The sequence below is a fragment of the Tupaia chinensis genome, unplaced genomic scaffold (genome assembly GCF_000334495.1).
Source record: "Tupaia chinensis unplaced genomic scaffold, TupChi_1.0 Scaffold144346_1, whole genome shotgun sequence".
NCBI lineage: Eukaryota > Metazoa > Chordata > Mammalia > Scandentia > Tupaiidae > Tupaia > Tupaia belangeri.
In genome coordinates, this window is record NW_006204205.1 from 3,753,983 (window position 1) to 3,775,889 (window position 21,907).

The window sequence follows — 21,907 nt, forward strand, 5'->3', positions numbered from 1 at the left end:
TTTTTTTTTCTTCTGAAATTTTTTTTTATTAATTTACATTCATTCCCTGAGCATCATCACAACATTCTAAATGTGGTTTCCCATCTAGAATATACTGCATAGTGGCTTAATAATGCATGTTATCATCCATAATATTCCATTTCTACTTTCATATATATGTTTTTTACCCCATGTCTAGCCCTCTGCCCTATTCCACTCTCTTATTACACTATCTCTGCTGTCTACAGTTGTCTTCAATCCCTTTTCCCCCAACATTTCGTTGGTCACACAATATCATAAGTAATCTAACTACTTTCAATAGCAAGTTCAGCCGATGGTTTCAAGAAAAGCAGTTTTGAACCGGTAAGGATATTTCTTTGAAACTTAAAGCCTAGAAACAGGTTAGTATTCTGTTCAAATAGTAGGAACATGAATCTATTGATAGCTGAAGGCAGGACAAAGATCCTTAAAACCGAACAAAGCTTAGAAGAAAAGCAGCAATATTTTAGTCAAGTCATAGAATACTGTTTCATCAGTTCAGTCTCATGTACTTAATCTTTCTTCTGTATCTGTTGAGGTTCGATGTTCCAGATTGAAATCTGGGATATAATACTCAACTCCAGCTTTTGGCCCTACAATTAAGTTGCCCATTTTCTTAGTTTCTGAACTCTTATTTCTGTGTGTCTGCATTTAATTTTAAGTTCTTAACTCCCTTAAGAACTTCTTGGAGATCCGGTCTGGTGCTGGTAAAGTCTTTCAGGTTTTGTTTATCTGGGAAAGTTCGTGTCTTTTCTTCCCAAATGAATGATAACCTTGCTGGGTACAGAATTCTCGGTTGAAATTGCTTTTCCCTTAATACTTTGAATATATTTTCCCATTCTTTCCTCGCTCGCATTGTTTCCAATGAGAGGTCTGCCGTTAGTCTGATGGGATACCCTTTGTAGGTAACTTGCCTTTTTTCTCTTGCCAATCTTTAAACCAGTAATTCTTGTTTATCAGAGAATTACACAAAGACCACTTCACTTATAGCCTGGACTTATGGTCTTGTGACCTTACAGCAGTTATCCTGCCTGAGCATCAGATCCAGGCACAGATGTATACTGATGGTTTATTTATTTATTTTTAAAGAATTATGTTATTTAACTTTATTTATTTTTATTATCATTATTATTTTCCAGTTTGATCAGAGAGAGATAGAGAGAGACAGAGGAAGTGAGAAAGCAAGCCACCAGGTCCGAGACTTGAACCGTGGTCGGCCACGTGGGAGTCCAGCACCTTTAACCACCATGCCACTTATTTATTTATTTATTTATTTTTGGGAGAGGTTTTTGCTATAGGGCGCGTGCACTCGCCAGACAGAGAGATACAGAGAGATAGAAAGCGAGAAATCACCCCCTGGGGGGATGGCCACGCTGCAATCCCTTCTCCTCCATTCTTCTCTCGGGATCTTGGGCACACACGCACATGTGCCTGGCGTGAGTTTAAACCACCGGGTCCGGGACTCAAACCACGGTTGACTACGTGGGAATCCAGCGACATAGCCATTACGCTAACTGCTGGTCCCTATACTGATGGTTTTGAAGGTGCCTTCACTTTTATTTTACCTACAACCGTGAAACGTGGCTTGTTTATCCAAGATGAACTTATCATATGGACTTGCAAAACACTTCATTCAATTGAATTTCTTCATTTTACCATGCAGACGCGTGTATTTTATGTACACATGTACAAATGTACCTAAGTGTGTATATGTATGTGTGTGTATATGTATATATGTATACACACACATACACACACACACACACACACACACACACAAACCAATCTTACCGCCTTTTGGAAAACATTCTTTATACACCTTCCCCCCTTAAACATCTTGTTTTCAAATGAATTTAGGAGTTAACTCTAAGATGTTACATTTTATCTTAGGCTTGGCTAGAATGTATAAGAAAAGAACAATTTCCAAGCAACTTTGAATACCCCTAAGCAGAGAGAAAATCCTGCAGGATTGAGCAACTGCCAGATTTTAATCCTATAATTTCAGGTTTTGGATGATTTTTCTAATGGCCAGAAATTATCCTTGGTATAATTTTTTCAGTGAATTAAAGAACATGCATAGGGCTGACAAATGGCATGGTGATTAGGGTGTCAGACTACCACATGGCCAACAATGGTTTGAGTCCTGGACCTGGTGGCTTACTCTCTCACTTTCTCTCTCTCTCTGGTCAAATTAAATAATAATAACAATAATAATAATGAATAAAAATTTAGAAAATGTTTTAAACATTTTAAAAAAGCACGTGCACAAGAACTGACTGTATTAAAACCAGTTGGAATTCCAGAACAATTATTGTCATGGTATGCTTTAGAATTTTTAGAATTTTATTCCTATTCTTAGTGTTTTCCTGTCTCAGGAGCAAAGAATTATTCCTGGAAGCTGTTTAGAAAACAGGCAGGGAAGGAATAAAAGAGACAATTTATAGATGCACACACATAAAAACAACAAAAAGTCCCCAAACTGGGGACCAGCAGTTTGCGTAACGGCTATGTCACTGGACTCCCATGTAGTCGACCACGGTTCGTGTCCCAGACCCGGTGACTTAAAACTCATGCCGGGCACGTGTGCGTGCTTGCCCAAGATCCCGAGAGGAGAACGGAGGAGAAGGGATTGCAGCGTAGCCATCCCCCCTGGGGAGTGATTTCTCGCTTTCTGACTCTCTGTCTCTGTCTGGCGAGTGCACGTGCCCCATAGCAAAAACCTCTCCAAAAAAAAAAAAAAAAATCCCCAAACCGGTTTTATCAGAAAAGACATGAAGTTTCACAGATGTTTAACATAAATTTAGCTACTGTTTCGAAGGGAGGTTGCCCCTTATTTCTAGAGCAAAAATTAACACTCATTTAATAAGGCTGATAAATAGAAGGAGTTGTTTACCACCAAGAGAAATGGTTTCAAAGCTTTAAGCAAAGTTAGCTAAGAAGATTCAGATTACAAACAGCTGAAAAATGGAACCAAAAGCCAGCAACAAGCTGCCTTTCTGAAACCATCCTCCATGTGACTGAATCCTCACTGAAGCCCGTACCCCATTTCTGGGCAGAAGCAGTACTAGCTGTGAGGTGGGAACGGCAGTAACCTGCACTTTCTAATTTAGTATTCAAGAAAACCATTTTAGGGATATCAAAGCTTTTGTTAAGATCTTACCATTTATACAAGTAGGGTACTGGAGGTTTTTGTTTATTAGTGTGATTCTTTAGGTTTGTTGTTGCTTGTTGGATTATAATGAAGACTTTATAATGGGTATACTGTGGATGTGGAAGCAAATTTCCTTGTTGCTAGTTGTCATCTTTAGTTTTGATTGATACTTTGTTAATTCTGTGCTTTTTAGCTCTTAAATGTTCATCATTTTATCATGCAGATTCTTAGAGGAAAACGATTATTTGGAAAGAATATTTCTTTTTTTGTACCAAGAGTTGTAGATTAGATTTATTCTTGGGACTGTCCTTGTCCGTGGTTCTCAACCTTGCTAGATCCAGTGCTCTGCTTTTGGTAACATATCTGGTAATGCCCTTTTGACTGTCCTGAAATAAAATTCATAAATGATAAATTCTACATGCACACATACTCTTTTTTAAAAAAGTCAATATACTGCCCTATGTAATGGAGGAAGATGAAAAGTAATTAAAAATAAAATAATAAGATTTTAATGTGTAAATGTTGATGTGTGACCATACTACGTGGCATAATGAAATTGTCAGAGACCTAGAGAGTTACCGTAACTTCAAGGATACAAATGCAGAGCGATGTAAGTATCACGTATTGGTAATTTAAACTCCTTCACTGGTGTTACTGTCAATGATGTGGTCTTTAAAAATAGTGACTGGAGGGACCAGCAGTTGGCGTAATGGCTATGTCGCTGGACTCCCATGTAGTTGACTGTGGTCTGAGTCCTGGACCTGGTGGCTTAAAACTCACACTGGGTGTGTGTGCATGCATGCCCCAGATCCCAAGAGGAGAATGGAGGAGAAGGAATTGTGCCATGGCCATATCCCCTGGGGGGTGATTTCTCGCTTTCTGTCTCTTTGTTTTCCCCGCAAGTACACAGGCCCTATAGCAAAATCTTCTTTAAACAAAACAAAACAAAACAAAACAACTAGTGACTAGCTCTTGGTTCTAAGCAAAATAAAGAACAATTATTCTCTCAGTTTCCCAAAAAAATACATTTCTACATTATTACTACCATGGAAAAACACTTTGTCTTTGTACGTAAAGTACAGTTAAATTCATCGATCAAAATATAATTATTTGGGCCTGGATTCATAATTTTAAGTTTTTTTCAGCCTTGTGACTGTCTGGTAGGACATTCAGAACTATGTGGGACAATGGGTGAGACCATCCCACCCATGTCAAGATGTTCAGTTTCTCTCCTTGCCTGTAAATACCTCAAGTGTCCTCAAGTAAACCAGAAACCACCCCCACAAATTTCTAAAACATTCTGGGACGGGGGAGTAACTGCCCCTATTGAGGTCCATTGTTTTACTGTTATAAATTGTATTTATTATAGAAATTAAATTCTTATTTTTTAATGCTAAAAATTCCTTGCTAGAGACCAGTAGGTGGTGTGGAGGTTAAGATGGCTGGATCCCACAGGGCCGACTGCAGTTTGAGCTCTGGACCCCGGGGCTTGGAAATCAGTCCAGGCATGTGTGCATGCATCCCCAAAACTTGAGAGGAAAAGAAGGAGAAGAAAGGATTGTGGCCGGGCCATATCCCCTGGGGGGGTGATCTCTCACTTTCCCTTTCTTTCTGTCTGTTTCTGTCTGTCTCTGGCAAGTGCACACACTGTGCCCTCTAGCAACAACAAACAAACAACTTAAAAATAATCCTTGCTACTCCCATGTTTTCAAACTTTCACAAATTTGGAGTTATATTTTATTTCTTCATCTTTCATATCTAATCAGTTGTGTGCACTGGCTATTAATAACTGAATTTTGAATTAATACCATTTGTGATTAGAAAAGACTTTTGAGGTCTTAAAGACACTAGTTGTAGGCTAATGTTAGTTTGAAGAATGTTTCTAGTCTGCAGTGAGATAAACACAGAAAGTGAGAGAAGAGCTTAACTTTCATAGCAGTTTGAGACTGCCATGGCATTGAAGTGCATGGTTTTAATGTTTTACAAAAATATCAGTTTGCATATTAGAAATAGTCATGTTTTGGGACCAGTAGTTGGCGTAATGGCTATGTTGCTGGACTCCCATGTAGTCGACTGTGGTTTGAGTCCTGGACCCAGTGGCTCACGCCGGATGCATGTGCGTGCGTGCCCAAGATCCTGAGAGGAGAATGGAGGAGAAGGGATTGTGGCGTGGCCATCCCCCCCGAGGGGGTGATTTCTCGCTTTCTGTCTCCCTGTCTCTCTCTGTCTTTCTGGCGAGCACACACATCCTATAGCGAAAAGCTCTCCAAAAACAATAAAAAAAGAGAAATAGTCATGTTTTGGGGCCAGCAGGTGGCATGGTGGTTAAGGGTGCTGGACTCCCACATGACCGACTGCTGTTTTGAGTCGAGGACCTGGCGTCTTTTTTTCTCACTTTCTCTCTCTCTCTGTCCCTCTGGTCAAATTAAAATAAATAAGTAAATAAATAAATAAATGAGTAGAGTTAAATAAAATAATTATTAAAAAATAAATAGTCATGATTTTTACTATAATTTTTTTGAGAGAGATTTTTGCTATAGTGGCACATGTGCTCACGGGAGAGACAGAGAGACAGAAAATGAGAAATCATCCCCCAGGGGAATGGCCACACTACAGTCCCTTCTCCATTCTCTTCCCAGGATCCTGGGCATGCATGCTAAAATGATTTTGAAGCCACTGAGTCCAGGACTTGAATCATGGTTGGCCTTATGGGAGCCCAGTGACGTAACTGCTAGACCATCTGGTGGTCCCAGTTTTTTGTTTGTTTGTTTGTTTGTTTGTTTTTTGAGAAACACTGAAATAGACAAGTAGTTTTCAAGGCATTTAAACACTTTTATCAAACTAAATGTGTAAGCTCAATGTGTAAAACACATGAAAGTGAAGCTCTCTTAGAACTTGTCTGGGTCTGAAAAATTTAAAACTCCCACAGTGGCCTCCTCAGTGACACCACAGACCCCTCTGGAGAGTCTCAGAGCACTGTTTGAAACCTGCTGGTTTATAGAAGCCAACACACTTCTTTTACTACTGACATTATTGGGGCTAATTATACCCCATGACAGATGAAGGATAATTTTTCCTAATTTATAAATATACCTGTACATTATCACAGAAGAGATACATACAAAACTCCAACTAGACTGAAAGTCAACACCTGAAATTTGGGTTTCTAGTAACTTTCGTCTCTGGAACTATTTTTTTTTTTTTCAAATTTTTGTTTGTTCTCTTTGTCTATGAATAAACCTGTGGAGTGACTTTGTCCTGGCAGCCATGGGCTTCTGAGTCAGTTTTGCTCTATTCTGTTGGCTACTGGAGGTGACGACAGAGGGCCTCCAAAGTGAATATTTTAAGTTTATTATCACTGCCATGAGTGAGAGAGACGGAAGGAGGTCTCTTCCGTCTCATCCCTAACAAGGTCTCTTCTTTTCTTCCTCACGATAGAGAATTTGTTTGTGCGTGTGCTCGTGAGAAAGAAAAAGAGAAGTACCCTTGACAGGGTCATGTCTCAGTGGGGTTCCCCTTCCCTAGCCCCCAGTTCACAGGATCCTGGGCACCCACGTGCACACCTGGCATGTTTTTCAGTCCAACCCAGGGATCCAAACCAGTCGTCATCATAGAGCTTCTAGATCTGCAAGGCACTTGTACTATTGCTGCACCAGTGGGTGGGCTCCTAATAAGGTCTTTTTTTTTTTTTTTTTTTTTTGAGAGAGAGATTTTTGCTAGAGGGCGCATATACTCACTGGAAAGACAGAGAAGAGAGACAGAGAGCAAGAAATCACCCTTTGGAGGGATGGCCACTCCACAATCCCTTCTCCTCCATTCTCCTCTCAGGATTTTTAGACATGTGCTCACACATGCCCAGTGTGAGTTTCAGGCTGCTGAGTCCAGGTCTTGAACTGCAGTCAGTCGTTGGGAGTTCAACACCTTAACCATTACACCACCTGCTGCCCCACCCCCTTGCCTTTTTCTTAAGAATTTTGCCATAGGGTGTGTGCTTACCAGAGAAAGACGAGGAGAATGAGAAGTCACCTCCCAGAGGGGTTGGCCCTAACCACCAGGACACCTGCTGGCCCCTGAAGTGAGTTTTGTATGTACAGCACTACTTGAATTTTAGGCAAATTAATCCTATATGCATTTTTAAAATTTGACAAAAGTTCTCATAAGGTAACCCACGGAAAGGTGATGTTTTTACCTGGATGCCATACATCTGATTATTTCATTCAGTTGCTTCAAATTCTCCAGTGGTTTCAAATTGATTTCCCTGTTTCTTGCTCTCTGTAGGAACCCTGGATTTTTATTTTATTTTTTGTAAGTGATTAGTTTTTTTTCCCTGTTTTAGTATCTTTTCAGAACCGTTCTCCTCTTACCCCAACTCAGGCTACCTAACTGATGTTTCTTCATATTTTAGTTTAAACATCATCTTGGAGAAACTTAGTCTCCTTCACTAGCTTGGTGTCTTTGCAATGTATTCCCAGACTGTCATGCATTTCTTCTTCATCACAGTTGATATAAAATTTTTTTCCACGTGGTTATTAGCTTGTGTATTCTCCCTATAGATTGATGCTATGTCTGCAATGTTCACTACTGTCCCCATTGTCTAGCAGAGTGTCCAGCATATAGTAGATGCTAATTTTTTTCTTTCTTTCTTTTGTTTTAGGTTAAAGAAAGACCAGATGTGGGAGTTTACATCAAAGATTTATCAGCTTATGTGGTAAATAATGCGGATGATATGGACAGAATTATGACACTAGGTCACAAAAACCGTAAGTATAGTATGTAGTTGTGATAAGCATTTATGTGTGGAGTAGACTGGTTTAGAAGCAAAACTGGAATGACCTTTGCCCTGTAGAGGTTGGACTTTTAGCGTTTCTGAAGATTCTTCCCCTTTGGTTATTTACTATGTAAAAACCATAGATGAATGAAAAATCATAGACTATTTTCTGTGCTCAGTCAAACCAGAGGTTTTTTCCTTCATAATAATGTGCTAGTTTTTGAAACATACATAGTTGTCTCTCTTTTTGTGTTTTACTTTCCTATTGCCAAAAAATTGTTTTCATCATTTATTTATTTATTTTTACATTTTCCCACAAACATTTATGTTACATATCAAAAATTTTTTGCTGATACTCCATAGTTCTTGACAGTTAATAAACAACTTTCAAAATTTCATAAAACTTGAGTTTTAAAGATAACGTTCAAAATATTTATTCTAATTTTGTTTGTGACTCTATAACAGCAGAGACAGTATGGTTTTAAATATTTTTGAGAAAATATTTGCATGCCAACTACTCATACTGTTGAAAAGCAAATGCCCAGCACACAAGTCACACATAAACCTTCACAATTCAGCCCCGCCTATCAAGTAGTCTGTGATATACAGAATCTGCTCTCAAAGATCAGTCTCTTTTTCTTTCTTTAAAAGTCTTCCTCAAGATAATCCTCTGGAGGGAACCAGCAGTTAGCCTAATGGCTATGTCGCTGGACTCCCACGTAGTCGACCGCGGTTAGCGTCCCGGACCCGGTGGCTTAAAACTCACGCCGGGCGCGTGTGTGTGCGTGCCCAAGATCCCGAGAGGAGAATGGAGGAGAAGGGATTGCGGCGTGACCATCCCCCCTGGGGGGTGATTTCTCGCTTTCTGTCTCTATGTCTCTCTCTGTCTGTCTGGCGAGCGCACGTGCCCTACAGTGAAAATCTCTCCAAAAAAAAAAAAAAAAAGATAATCCTCTGGTGTGGTTGCTCTTTTGCAATCTCTACTGATTACAATGCTGGGCTGGAAAAGTCCAGCCTAGTTTATGGTATGAATTCTTCCATATAGCTTCTCTATTCCTCTCTGCCAGGCAGAACTGTTTATGGTGCTAGGTCATCTTTCCAAGACCTTCTGTTGGCTTACTGACCTTAGTTCCATAGTGAAACATAATTAGTAAATACTTGTGCTTTAAAAAGGTGATCTTCCGGGGCCAGCTGGTAGTATGGTGGTTAAGGCAACTAGATCCCACATGGCCTATTGGTGTGGATCGAGTCCTGGGCTGTCAGCTTGAAAAACACACTAAGCATGTGTGCATGTGTGCCCCAGATCCCAGAAGGATAATGGAGGAAAAGGGATGGTGATGTGGCCATCTCCCTCATTGGGGCAGGGATGCTTTCTCACTTTCTCTCTCTCTGTCTTTCTCTGTCAAGCACATGTGCTCTATAGCAAATTGAAAAAAAAAAAGGAAAGAAAGAAACAATCTTCCTCACAATAGACAGTGATGCAATTAAATTTCGACTTCATGAATGAGGAAATTGAAACTAAGTTTAACTTGTCCAAGGTGATGTAATTACTAAGGGTAGGAGTGAGTATTTGACCTAGGCCATTAGTCTACATTACCAGACACTATCTTATCTCCCTTCTGTTGACAAGAAAAGCAAGATAAAATGGCATTCTTTTTAGTAATTATTTCAAATTTTTAATCTAAAGAATAAGAGACTTCAATATGTAATATATAGATGTCCAGGCCTACTGCTAATGATACTGCTAATAGAAATTAGAGGTAAAAGATAACATGGGGGGCCAGTAGGTGACTTGTTGGCTAAGACACTGGACTGCCACATGGTTGACTGAGGTTCGAGTCCCGAACCTGGTCATTTCCTTTCTCACTTTTCCTCTCGTTCTCTGTTTCTCTCTGGTGAGTACATGTGCCCCATGTGAGTACATGGCAAATTGAAATAAATAAAATAAATAATTCTTTAAAAAAATAGGAAGTGAAAAAAAATTTTAACTTTGTATAACTTGACTATAGATCTAACAAACCCAAAGAAATTAAGTGAAAATTTTTAAAATCAGTGACCTTTTTGGGGCTGGCAGGCAGCATGGTGGTGAAGGGCGCTGGACTCCCACAATGCTGACCGTGATTCAGACCTGGCGGCTTACTTTCTCACTTACCCTCTGTCCTCCTCTCTTGCTCTGTCCCTCTCTGGTCAAATTTAAATAAATAAATAAAATAATTCTTTTAAAAAATGAATTTCGTTTTTGGAGCTAGCAGGTGTTGTGGTTGTTAAGGATGCTGAACTCCCACATGGCTGACCGTGGTTCGAGTCTTGGACCTGGTGGCTTGCTTTCTCACTTTTTCTCTCTCTGTCCCTCTCTGATCAAATTAAAAGAAATAAATAAAGTTAAATAAAATAATTATAAAAATGAATTATATTTAGGTGGTTAAAGCAAACAGATCTCACATAGCTGACTATGGTCTGAATCCCATCTTTGAAAAATATGTCAAGCCTATGTGCAGGCATGCCCAAAATCCCAGTAGGATGAAGAAATGGAAGAGAAGGAATTGTGGCATTACCACGCCCCACTAAGTGGTGTTTTCCTCTCTTGCCCTTAATCACCATGCAACCTGCTGGCCCCAATTACATTTTTATTATTAAATAGAAAGTCTAATAAGAAAAAGCCTGAGTCTTAACAGAATCATGTGCAAAACAGTATGTACAACTAAGTTATTCACAGAAGAACTATTCACAGCAGTCAGCATATGGAAAGATGCTCAGCTTCACAGTTAATCAGGAAAATTCAAGTATAAACAACAGTGAGAGATATTCTACCTGTCAGGTTGGATGAAAGGATATTCTGTTTGTGAGACTGTGAAGACCGGCCAGTGGGGGTGCAAATGTAAATTGGGACAGCCCTTGTGAAAGGCAGTGTGAGAGCATCTGTTGACATTTTAAGAATACATTCCTTATGACCCAGTGTTTTTAATTCTATATGTATATTCTAGAAAAATATTTTTAGATATAGACAATCTAAATAACCATTACTAGAGCCACTGATTTTATAAATTATGGTGCAAAATGGACTATAATGAACCTGTTAAAACCTACATGTAAAGATCTGGAAGATTTTTAAAAAAATAATTAATTTATTTAATTCCATTTATTACTACTATTATTATTTTTACATTTGATCAGGCAGAGCTAGAAAGAGAGAGAAAGGGAAAGCAAGAAAGCAAGCCACCAGGTCCGGACTCAAACCACAGTCAGCCATGTGGGAATCCACCGCCTCTAACCACTACACAATCTGCCACCCCAGAAGAGGTTTTTTTGTGTATGAGAGAGATTTTTGCTGTAGGGCATGTGCGCCCACCAGAGATATAGAGAGAGACAGACAGAAAGCGAGAAACCACACCCCCATCCCCTGGGGGAGATGGACACACTGTTCTCTTGGAATTTGGGGCATGCACGCACATGCGCCTGACATAGTTTCAAGCCCCTGGGTCCAGGTCTCAAACTGTGGTTGGCTATGTGGGAGTCCAGTGACATAACCATTATACCACCTGCTGGTCCCAGGATAAAGAGATCTGAAAACTTAAAATAGCAGAGATGAAAATACTCTTAAGTTAATAAATTGACCAAGTTCAAGAGTTAAACACTTAATGCAGATTTCCAGCTAGAAGAGTTCAAACCCAAAAATACAAATATTATTTGGAAATACAATAAAATGTAAAAAGGGAAATGCCAGAGAGGGGGATATGTGATGGTAAAAGCTGCTACTCTAAATAGATGGAAAATAAAAGGTTGCACCTGTTTTGCATATGTGTTCAAAGTATAGATAGAGTTTACACTTGAGAAATACGTAGTCATTTCATGAGCAAATACACAGTCTGCCTAGCAACTAAACTGTAAATTTAAACTAGATGAGTACATTTACATTGTTGGTATCATAAACTGGTTAATATTTCCACAGAGCAGAATATTTTCAGTCTTTAAATTATAATCCTTTTTATTTTTAAAAATTTTTATCATAGGGTGTGTGCCCACACCAGAGAAAGACAGTGAGAGGGAAAGTGAGAAATCACCCACCAGGGGAGATGACCACACCCCAATCCCTGCTCTTCTGTTCCCCTCCTAGCTTTCTGGCACACATGCACATGTGCCCAGCATGATTCTCAAGCCTACAGGTCTGGGACTTGAACCCTGGTCAGCCATGTGGGAGTCCAGTGCTGCAGGCCCCATAGTCCTTTAAAAAAATTATTCTTTTAAATGTATAACCCATACAAATGGTATAAAATTTGAGAGGCACAAAGTATACACTAAATAAGAAATCTGTTTCCTACCCTGTCAGTCACCTACTTACCATCCCTAGGGGCCGCCTCAGTCAGTTTCTCATGTCCCCTTCCTGATGTAGTCTGTGTGTACATGAGTGTGTGTGCGTGCATTTAGACAGAATGCTTGTGCTCTTTTTAGTCAGAAAATAGCATACCTTATTCACTTGACTGTTATCATGGAGATCATTTCACTTGAACACGTTAGTGCGTATGTGTACATTAAAAGACAAGCATAGGGCTTTCCTGTAGTCTAGCAGTTAAGTGCTGTGCAAGAGGAGTTGTTCCTCTTGCTGACCACGGTACAAATCCCAGCAACAGTGGCGTGAAAAATACCCCGGGTGCATGTGCGTCTGTGGGATAGAGAAATGGAGGAAATAGAGGAAAGGGGTTTGCAGCGTGATTACGCATCCGCCTCTGTCTTTGTGTCTCTCTCTGGTAAGTGTACGTGCCCTCTGGCAATAATATATATAATAATTGTGTGTGTGTGTGTGTGTGTGTGTGTAAATACATACTATTTTATTGGATGGATATTCCAGAATTTATTTACCCATCCTTTTATTTTTTTAAAGAATTATTTTACTTAACTAACTTTATTTATTTGAATTTGATCAGAGAGGGACAGAACTGGGGCTGGGGGGTAGTGAGAAAGCAAGCTGCTAGGTCCGGGACTCGAACTGTGGTTGGCCATGTGGGAGTCCAGCGCCCTTACTATGCCACCTGCCAGCACCACCCTTTTATTGATCCCAGTCTTGCTATTATGATCAATACTGCAGTAAGGATTCTTGGATTTACAATGAGTTTATAAACATGCAGGAATACAATTTACAAATTACAATGAGTTTATACACATGCAGGGATGCAATTTACAATGATTTTATATGTATGCAGGGATATTTATAAAATTTTCCATAGCCTTTGAAAAACAAACTTTTAAAATTTTGAAATAAATAAGACAAAAAAATCAGTGGTAGTGTTTTAAAATTGTATTTATTTATTATTATTATTTTTCAATTCACCAGAGACACAGAGAAAGGCAAAATGAGAAAACAAGTTGCCAGGTCCAGGACTCTAACCGTGGTCAGCCATGTGGGAGTCCAGTGCCCCTAACCACCAAGCTTCTTGCTGGCCCTGAATTTTCAAGTTGTTTTAACATGGAATCTACCCATAGGAGAAAATGTTAAATGAAAAAATAGCAAATAAAACAAAACCCAGTACTCTGGAAATATGTATGTGTATCACTGCTGATCAGATAATTTAAAGTATTGTCAAATTTAACAACTTATTATAGTTTTGGAAAAAATCATAATTTGACTTTTAAAAAGTAAGGATATATAGTATATAATACTGTGTTTTCTTTCTGTTTTTAAATTTACCTGTTGTCATTGGACTTTACTTTTTTAAAAAATTGCCAGTGGGTGGGAACCAGCAGTTAACGAAAACCTCTCCAAAAAAAAATAAAATTAAATTAAAAATTGCCAGAGGGTGTGTGCACTTGCCAGAGAGAGGGGGGAGAGAGGAAAACACCACCTAGTGGGGTGTGTCATGCCACGATTCCTTCTCCTCCATTTCTCCATCCTATTGCAATTTGGAGCATGCCCGCACACAGGCCTGACATATTTTTCAAAGTTTGGATTCAGACCATAGTCAGCTCTGTGAAATCAGTTTGCTTTAACCACTTGGCTACAGGGATGACTCCTTTCCTTTTTTTTTTTTTTTTGAGAGGTTTTTGCTATAGGGCGCGTGCGCTCGCCAGACAGACAGAGAAAGACAGAGAGACAGAGAGCGAGAAATCACCCCCCAGGGGGGATGGCCATGCCGCAGTCCCTTCTCCTCCATTCTCCTCTCGGGATCTTGGGCACGCACGCACACGTGCCCGACATGATTTTTAAGCGACCGGGTCCGGGACTTGAACTGCGGTCGACTACATGGGAGTCCAGCGACATAGCCATTACACTAACTGCTGGTAGATCCTTTACTTTTTTAAATTAAGAATTACTTTTTTTTATTATTATTAATTTTTAAAATTTTCTGTATGGCACATGCACTCACCAGAGAAAGAGAGAGAGACAGAGACAGAGAGAGAGAGAGAGAAACTCCTAGCGGAGCATGGTCATGCCACAATCCCTTTTGTTCCATTTTTCCATCCTGTCAGGACTTTGGCATGCAGGTACATATGCCTGGCCTGTGTTTCAGTCTGCTGAGGTTAGTATTTGAACTGCGGTCAGACATGAGGGATCTTGCTAACTATGCACAGCACTTAACCACTGTGCTATGGACTGGCTCCTTTTCTTTAATGGTGCAATTTACATTCTAGTTATCTGACTTCTAATGCAGGCATAGCCTAATTAAAAATACCCTTTTGACATTTAACTTATAAAATCAAAGCTTGCATGGAGAAGTTCTGCATGAATATATTAGTAGGAAGATCATTTTGGCATTGGGTGAAATTAAGAATGCTTTAAAAATTTTTTTGAATTAAAAAAATGAATCGATGTCTATTATAAAATCAGAACAGATGACTTTCTTTTTTATACAGTATATTCATGTACAATATATTAACACAAATAATGTATTTTGAATGGATGCGTTTGGTTATGCAGAAACTAGATAATTCTATGCAAACCTCTTTACCTTGTTTTGTTTCAATTCCTATGTTGTGGGCATCTTTCTATTTCAGTAGCTACAGATCTGCCTTATGTTTTGAATGGTTGTTTGATAATCACTATTGGTTATTTTTGATCTTTCACTATTGCAAACGATGCCACACTGATTAGTCTTCCATTTCTAATGTACGGTTACGTATTTCTCTGGCTTAGATTCCCAGGACATAATTCTCTTTAAAGACAGCTGAATCAGCAGTACTTTTTCAGTTATTTAGCTTTTTTTGGTGTAACTGTTATTATTTTAGGCAAAAATATTTGAGATTGAAGTATTTTGTGCTAAAAGTATGTCTTTAAAATCAGAAGCATTAAAGATTTTGTTGTTGTTACCAGCATAAGTTGTCACACATTCATGTAATAGCTACTAAACACATGCCTGTGCTTTTGTGGCTTAGCCATGTTCTTTGTTTTTTGACTGGGATGAAATTAAGCATCTCAGTATTACTTTTTAAATTCAATTATTTTAAAAGGCATTCTGTTACACTTTTTAAAGGGTTTTCTTCCTTTGTTAAAGGTTCTGTTGGCGCAACTAACATGAATGAACACAGTTCCCGTTCCCACGCCATCTTCACAATCACTATAGAATGCAGTGAGAAAGGCGTTGATGGTAACATGCATGTCAGGATGGGGAAGCTCCATCTTGTAGATCTTGCAGTAAGTAACAGGATACTACTTAAGGAACAACTCTTTCTTGGGAGCTATTTATTTTGTAAACAAAAAAGTGCAAAGGTGTGGTTTACATATGACTTCTTTAGTCGTGTCTATGTTTATTTGCTATTATGGAATATTCCAAATGTATATAAAAGTGGATAGAATAATACAATGATTCCACTTGTACTCTTCACTCAGATTCATTAGTTAGCTTGTGAGCCATCTTGTTTCATCCGCTCTTACCTACTTCTTCCCTTCCTGTATTTAAAGCACATTCCAGACATATCAGATTTTTTAAAAATTATATTACTTTTTTTTTTTGATTTTTTTTTTTCTATAGGGTGCATGTACTCACCAGAAAGACAGAGAGAGACAGAGAGACAGAAAGCGAGAAATCATTTCCCAAGGGGGATGGCCACACAGCAGTCCCTTCTCCTCCATTATCCTCTTGAGATCTTGGCATGTATGCACACGGGCTGGCATGAGTTCAAACCACCAGGTCTGGGACTCAAACCACGGTTGACTACATGGGAGTCCAGCGACATAGCCATTACCCCATCTGCTGGTCCCAAAATCATATTACTTTTTTTAAAAAAAAACAAAAACCTTTGGGGCTGGCAGGAATTACAATGGTTAAGGTGCTTGACTCCACATGACCAACTGTGGTTGGAGTCCCGGACCTGGTGGCTTGCTTTCTCTCTCTCTCTGTTTCTCTTTCTCTCTCTGGTGAGTACCTGTGTACTATAGCATATTAAAAAGTAATAGTAAGTTAAAAAAATAATTCTTTAAATCAAAACAAAAACATTGGAAAGGATATTCTGTATTATTTTCTTTTAAGAGATTTTTGCTATGTGGCACATGCACTTGCCGGAGAGACAGAGAGACAGAAAATGAGAAATCACCCCCTGGAGGGATGGCCACGCTGCAGTCCATTCTCCATTCTCGTCTTAGGATTTCGGGTACACACGCACATGTGCCCTGCGTGAGTTTTAAGCCATCAGGCCTGGGACTTCAACCACGGTTGACTACTGGGAGTCCAGAGATGTAACCATTATGCCATCTGCTGATCCCATATTCTGTATTTTTAATTAGTTTTACTTCTGTCTTTGTTTATTGCTAGGGTTCAGAAAGACAAGCAAAAACTGGAGCTACAGGACAACGCCTAAAGGAAGCTACGAAAATCAATCTTTCACTTTCCACCCTTGGTAATGTAATTTCTGCCTTGGTTGATGGAAAAAGCACTCATGTGCCTTATCGTAACTCTAAATTGACTCGTCTTCTTCAGGATTCCCTAGGAGGAAATTCAAAAACTATGATGGTAAGATTTAATTGGTGCTGTAGTTAACATCAGGCAAATTTAAGATTCCTGTTTATGCCCACAATTGATATGTAAAACAAATGAAAAACTATTGATTATTTTACTTTTCTTGATTTGTGGTTTTCCTTTCTAGTACACTGTGTGTGCTAGATCATAATGGAAACCACTCACATGCTTTCTTTTCCAAGGAGGCCCTAGTGCTCATATAATTAAATTGACATTATTTATCTTAAATGTATCAAGTGTGAAGTGATTTGTTTTGCATTTCTTATTCAACAGTGTGCAAATATTGGACCAGCAGATTACAATTATGATGAAACTATCAGTACATTACGGTATGCCAATCGTGCTAAGAATATTAAAAATAAAGCTAGAATCAATGAAGATCCAAAGGATGCTTTGCTTCGTCAGTTTCAGAAAGAAATAGAAGAACTGAAAAAAAAACTTGAAGAAGGTAACTTTTTCTTAAAATGTTCATCTTAATGTTGATTGATAATATATTAATTAACTACCAAGTGTCAAAACAAAAAACACCTATTAAAAGTGTTTTGAGGTGGGGCTGGCAGGTGGCATGGTGATTGGGACTCTGGACTCCCACATGGCTGACTGTGATTAGATTTCCAGACCTGGCAGCTTGCTTTCTCACTTTCCCTCACTCTCTTTATGTCTCTCTCTGATCAAATTAAAAATAAATAAATAAAATAGAATTAAAAATTATTTTAAAAATAAATACATAAATAAATAAAAGTGTTTTGGGGACCAGCAGGTGCCATGGTGGTTAAGATCCTGGACTCCCACATGGTTGACTGCAATTTGAATTCTGGACCCAGCAGCTTAAAAATAATGTTGGGTGCGTATGCACGTGTGCATACCCAGAATCCTGAGAGGAGAATGGAAGAGAAGGGATTGGGGTGTGGCCATCCCCCTGGGGGAGTGATTTCTCACTTTCCCTCTCACCTTCTTTCTTTGTCTCTTTATAGCCAAGTATGCACCCGATGGCATACTTCACATTAAAAAAAAAAAAAAAAGGGTTTTCAGGGGACAGCAGGTAGCATGGGGGTTAGGCACTGGACTCCCACATGGCTGACCATGGTTTAAATCCTGGACCTTCAAGGGCATTGTGGTGCCCACCCTCTGGTAAATCCTGGACCTTCCACTTCAAAATCATGCAGGGCCTGTGTGGTACATTTCCAAAATCTAGAGAGAAGAATGAGGAGAAGGGATTGAGGGATGGCCATCCCCCGGAGGAGGTGATTTCTCACTTTCTTTCTTACTGTCTTTCTCTAGTGAGCACACGTGCCCTATGGTAAAAACCTAAAAAAAAAAAAAAAAAGAAAGTAATAAAAAGAATCCTGGAAAGTAACTTGGTATTTACATACTTTAGCATTTTCATATTAAAGTTAGTAAAATTATTTAACTTGTGTGTATGTGGTTTTAAAAAAATTAAACTGCCATCATTAGTCTCATGAACTTTGGTAGATTTCGTATGACCACTTGTTAAATAATAATTTTTACTTGTCTCTGTGTAAGAGCAGATTCCACTGTGTGTGGATTTAGGTGAACATGACCAGCACTCTAGGCTTTAGATTGCTGTCAGCTCACTATTATTTGAAGTAAAGAAAGTTATGGTTAAACTGGGTTTGCAATAAGTAAAAGTACATGGCATGGCCTTGAAAATGCTTTTATAACTTAAATTTGAATGTGATCATTAATTTTGATGGTTCTTTTCTAGCAAGATAATGCTAGAAGTTTACAAAATCTGAAGATCTTATTTATGAGGGTAAAAAACTTCTAATCGTCTTTAAGTGCCCTAGCACTGACTCCCTGCACCCGCATGGAACAGCAAGTCCTTTCTGGTTGTCGTAGAGCTCCTCTGTGAATCAGGTGAACAGAGGGCTTTGAAACTGTGCATTTGCAGTCTGAGGGGATTGATTATAGAGGTGAAGTCCAGAGATGCCAGCATTACAGGCGTTTGGGAAATTGCTGATTCAATAAACTTGAGTAAATTTGTTGAAGAAATGTGATAAGTGAACCGTCTTTTAATAGGTGTTTTTAACATGACCACTAGGTGGTATTTATAGCCAGGGTGTTTTAAATATTTTTAATTTCTTAGTTCTGTTAATGTTAAATGAGTGCCTTTATTTTTTAAAATTTTTTTAATGTGGTAAAATAGCATAACATAAAATTTACCATTTTAGCCTTTTCCAGTTTTTGCTATAGAGCACATGCACTTACCAGAGACAGAAAGAGAGAGAGAGAGAGAGACATCACAGCTCAGGTGGATAGCCACACCACAGTCTCCTCTCCTCCATTCTCCTCTTGGGATTCTGGGCACACATGCTCATATGTCTGCTGTGATTTTCAAGCTGCCGGGTCTGGGACTTCAACTGTGAAGTCAGCCATGTGGGATCCAGCTGCCTTAACCTCCACACCATCTGCTGGCCCATTTTAACTATATTTAAGTATGTATATTTCAGTGGTATAAGTATGTTCACGTTATGCAGCTATCACCACTATCCATTTCTGGAACTTTTTATATTACCCAGAGACTCTGTAAGCATTGATTACCAACTTCATATTCCCTTCTCCCTCTAGTTCCTACTAACCACTGTTCTGCTTTCTGTCTCTATGAATTTAGACACTGCTGGGTGCCTATTTAAGGAAATCATACAGTATATGTCCTTTTGTGTCTAGTTTATTTCACTTCGTATAATGTCTTTAGATTCATCCACGTTGTAGCATTGTAGCATCTACTGGAATTTCATTCCTCTTTTTAAATTTTTATTGACATTTAATGACTGAACATCTTTATGGTGTACAACATGGTTTTTTTCCCCAGCATGAATTCAGTGCATATTAGTCAAGTCAAAGACAACCATATACATCATCATCAACAGATATCTTTTCATTTCTTTTTCTTTTTTGGGGAGACATGTTTGCTATAGGGCATATGGCTCACCAGAGAGACAGAGACAGAAAGCGAGAAATCATCCCCTGGGAGGATGGCCATGATTCAGTCTCTTGTCCATTCTCTTCTCGGGATTTTGGTCATACATATACACGCACCCACCATGAGTTTTTTAAGCTGCTGGGTCGGGACTCAAACCACAGTTGACTATGTGGGAGTCCATTGACATAACCATTACTCTGTCTGCTGGTCCCCAGGGTAATTTCTTTATCCTTTCAATACATCATTTTTTTTTTTTCCTTAGCATTTTCTGGCACTACAAGGTATCTTAGGCTCATCTTATATCTTCCTTGTCCCAACCTTAGTATCATCCATTTTTCCCTGTTTTTTTTTTTAGTTGGAGAACGTTATTTAGAAACCAAAGTTTGGGCACTAGGTGTGCTCATTGGTACCAAGGTGTCACTGTTCCTAGGCATAAAAAACAAAATGTTTGTTCATTTGTTTTCTTTCATTATTTATTTAATTTTATTTATTATTACTATTGTTATTTTTAATTTGACCAGAGAGAGGGGAAAAGTGAGAAGCAAGCCACCAGGTCCAGGACTCAAACCAGGGTCGGTCATGTGGGAGTGTAGCCCCTTAACCACCATGCCACCTGCCAGCCTCAAAACAAAATGTTTTTAATGAATTCTTTCTCCCAAGACCCTTTCGGTCCTTTATATGTGGGAACAGTTAGTGTCTAGTTGTGATTAGTGTATATTTTACCTTTTCCATTTCTTAGACATTTCATATATAGACAGTGGTTTTTTGTTTTGTTTTGTTTTAAGAGAGAGAGATTTTTCCCATAAGGCACATGTGCTTGCTGGAGAGAGAGACAGAAAGTGAGAAATCACACCAGGGGGGATGGCCACACCACAGTCCGTTCTCTTTCATTGTCTTCTCAGGATTTTGAGCATGCATGCACACATGGCTGCCATGAGTTTCAAGCTGTCGAGTCTGGGACTCGATCCGTGGCTGGCCATATGGGAGTCCTGTGATATAACCGTTATGCCATCTGATGGTGTCTGGCAGTAGTATTTTTAAATAACTAATTTGAAGGTAGTTTAGTGTTGATCTTTACTAATACTAGTTTAATCATTCCTTTTTATTAGACTTGTTTTTAAGTTAATAAGTAGTTAACATTATCTTTGTACAGACGAACCCTTTTTTTGAATCGTTTCTTATGATATAGTCCCAAAAGAGAGATGACTGTGTTAAATGACAACTGTATGATTCTTGGGGGAAAAAAAAAGTACAGATTGGGACTAGCAGATGGCTTGGTGATTAAGGCACTGAACTCCCACATGGCTGCCCACAGTTTGAGTCCTGGACCTAGCAGCTTGAAAATCATGCCTGACATGTGTGTGTGCGTGCCCAAAATCCCAAAAGGAGAACAGAGGAGAAGGGACTGCAGCATGGCCATCCCTCCTGGGGTGATTTCTCACTTTTCCACTCTTTGTCCCTCTCTGTCTTTCTCCAACAAGCACATGTGTCCAATGGCAAAAAAAAAAAAAAAGCTTTTTCAAAAACCCCAAAAAACTGATTGAGTGAATTATTTGACATTTTAGACTAGAAACTGAGAAAAAAATATCAATTTGAAATTTTATTTTTAAAAATAAATTTATTATTTATTCATTTATTTATGTTTTTAGAGATATTTTTTTCTGTAGGGTATGTGTACATGCCAGAGAGACAGAGAGAGACAAAGAGACAGAAAGTGAGAGATTACTCCCTGGGGGATGGCCACATTGTAATCCCTTCTCCTCCATTCTCCTCTCTGGATTTTGGGCATGCATGCACATGCGCCCAGAGTGAGTTTTTAAGCCGCTGGGTACAATACTCAAACCACAGTCAACTACATGGGAGTCCAGTGACATAACCATTATGCAATCTGCTAGTCCCACTATTATTAATTTTTAAAATTTGACCAGAGAGTGAAAAAACAACCAACCAGGTGTCCGGGACTCGAACTGTGGTTAGCCATGTGGTAGTTCAGTGCCTCAACCACCATGCTACCTGCTGTCCCCACAATTTGAATTTTTTTTTTCTCTTTTTTTTGGGAGAGGTTTTTGCTATAGGACGTG

General features: G+C 39.0%; 1 protein-coding gene across 1 annotated transcript in view; it reads left to right on the forward strand.

Annotated features, from left to right (window-relative positions):
* Positions 1-21,907, forward strand: part of KIF3A (kinesin family member 3A) — a gene marked incomplete in the record, with an annotated part of 60,325 nt that overhangs the window by 22,996 nt on the left and 15,422 nt on the right. The window contains 4 exon segments of the mRNA XM_027767655.1: positions 7,824-7,929; positions 15,422-15,561; positions 16,679-16,876; positions 17,156-17,330. Of these exon segments, the coding sequence (XP_027623456.1) occupies positions 7,824-7,929; positions 15,422-15,561; positions 16,679-16,876; positions 17,156-17,330 (619 nt within the window).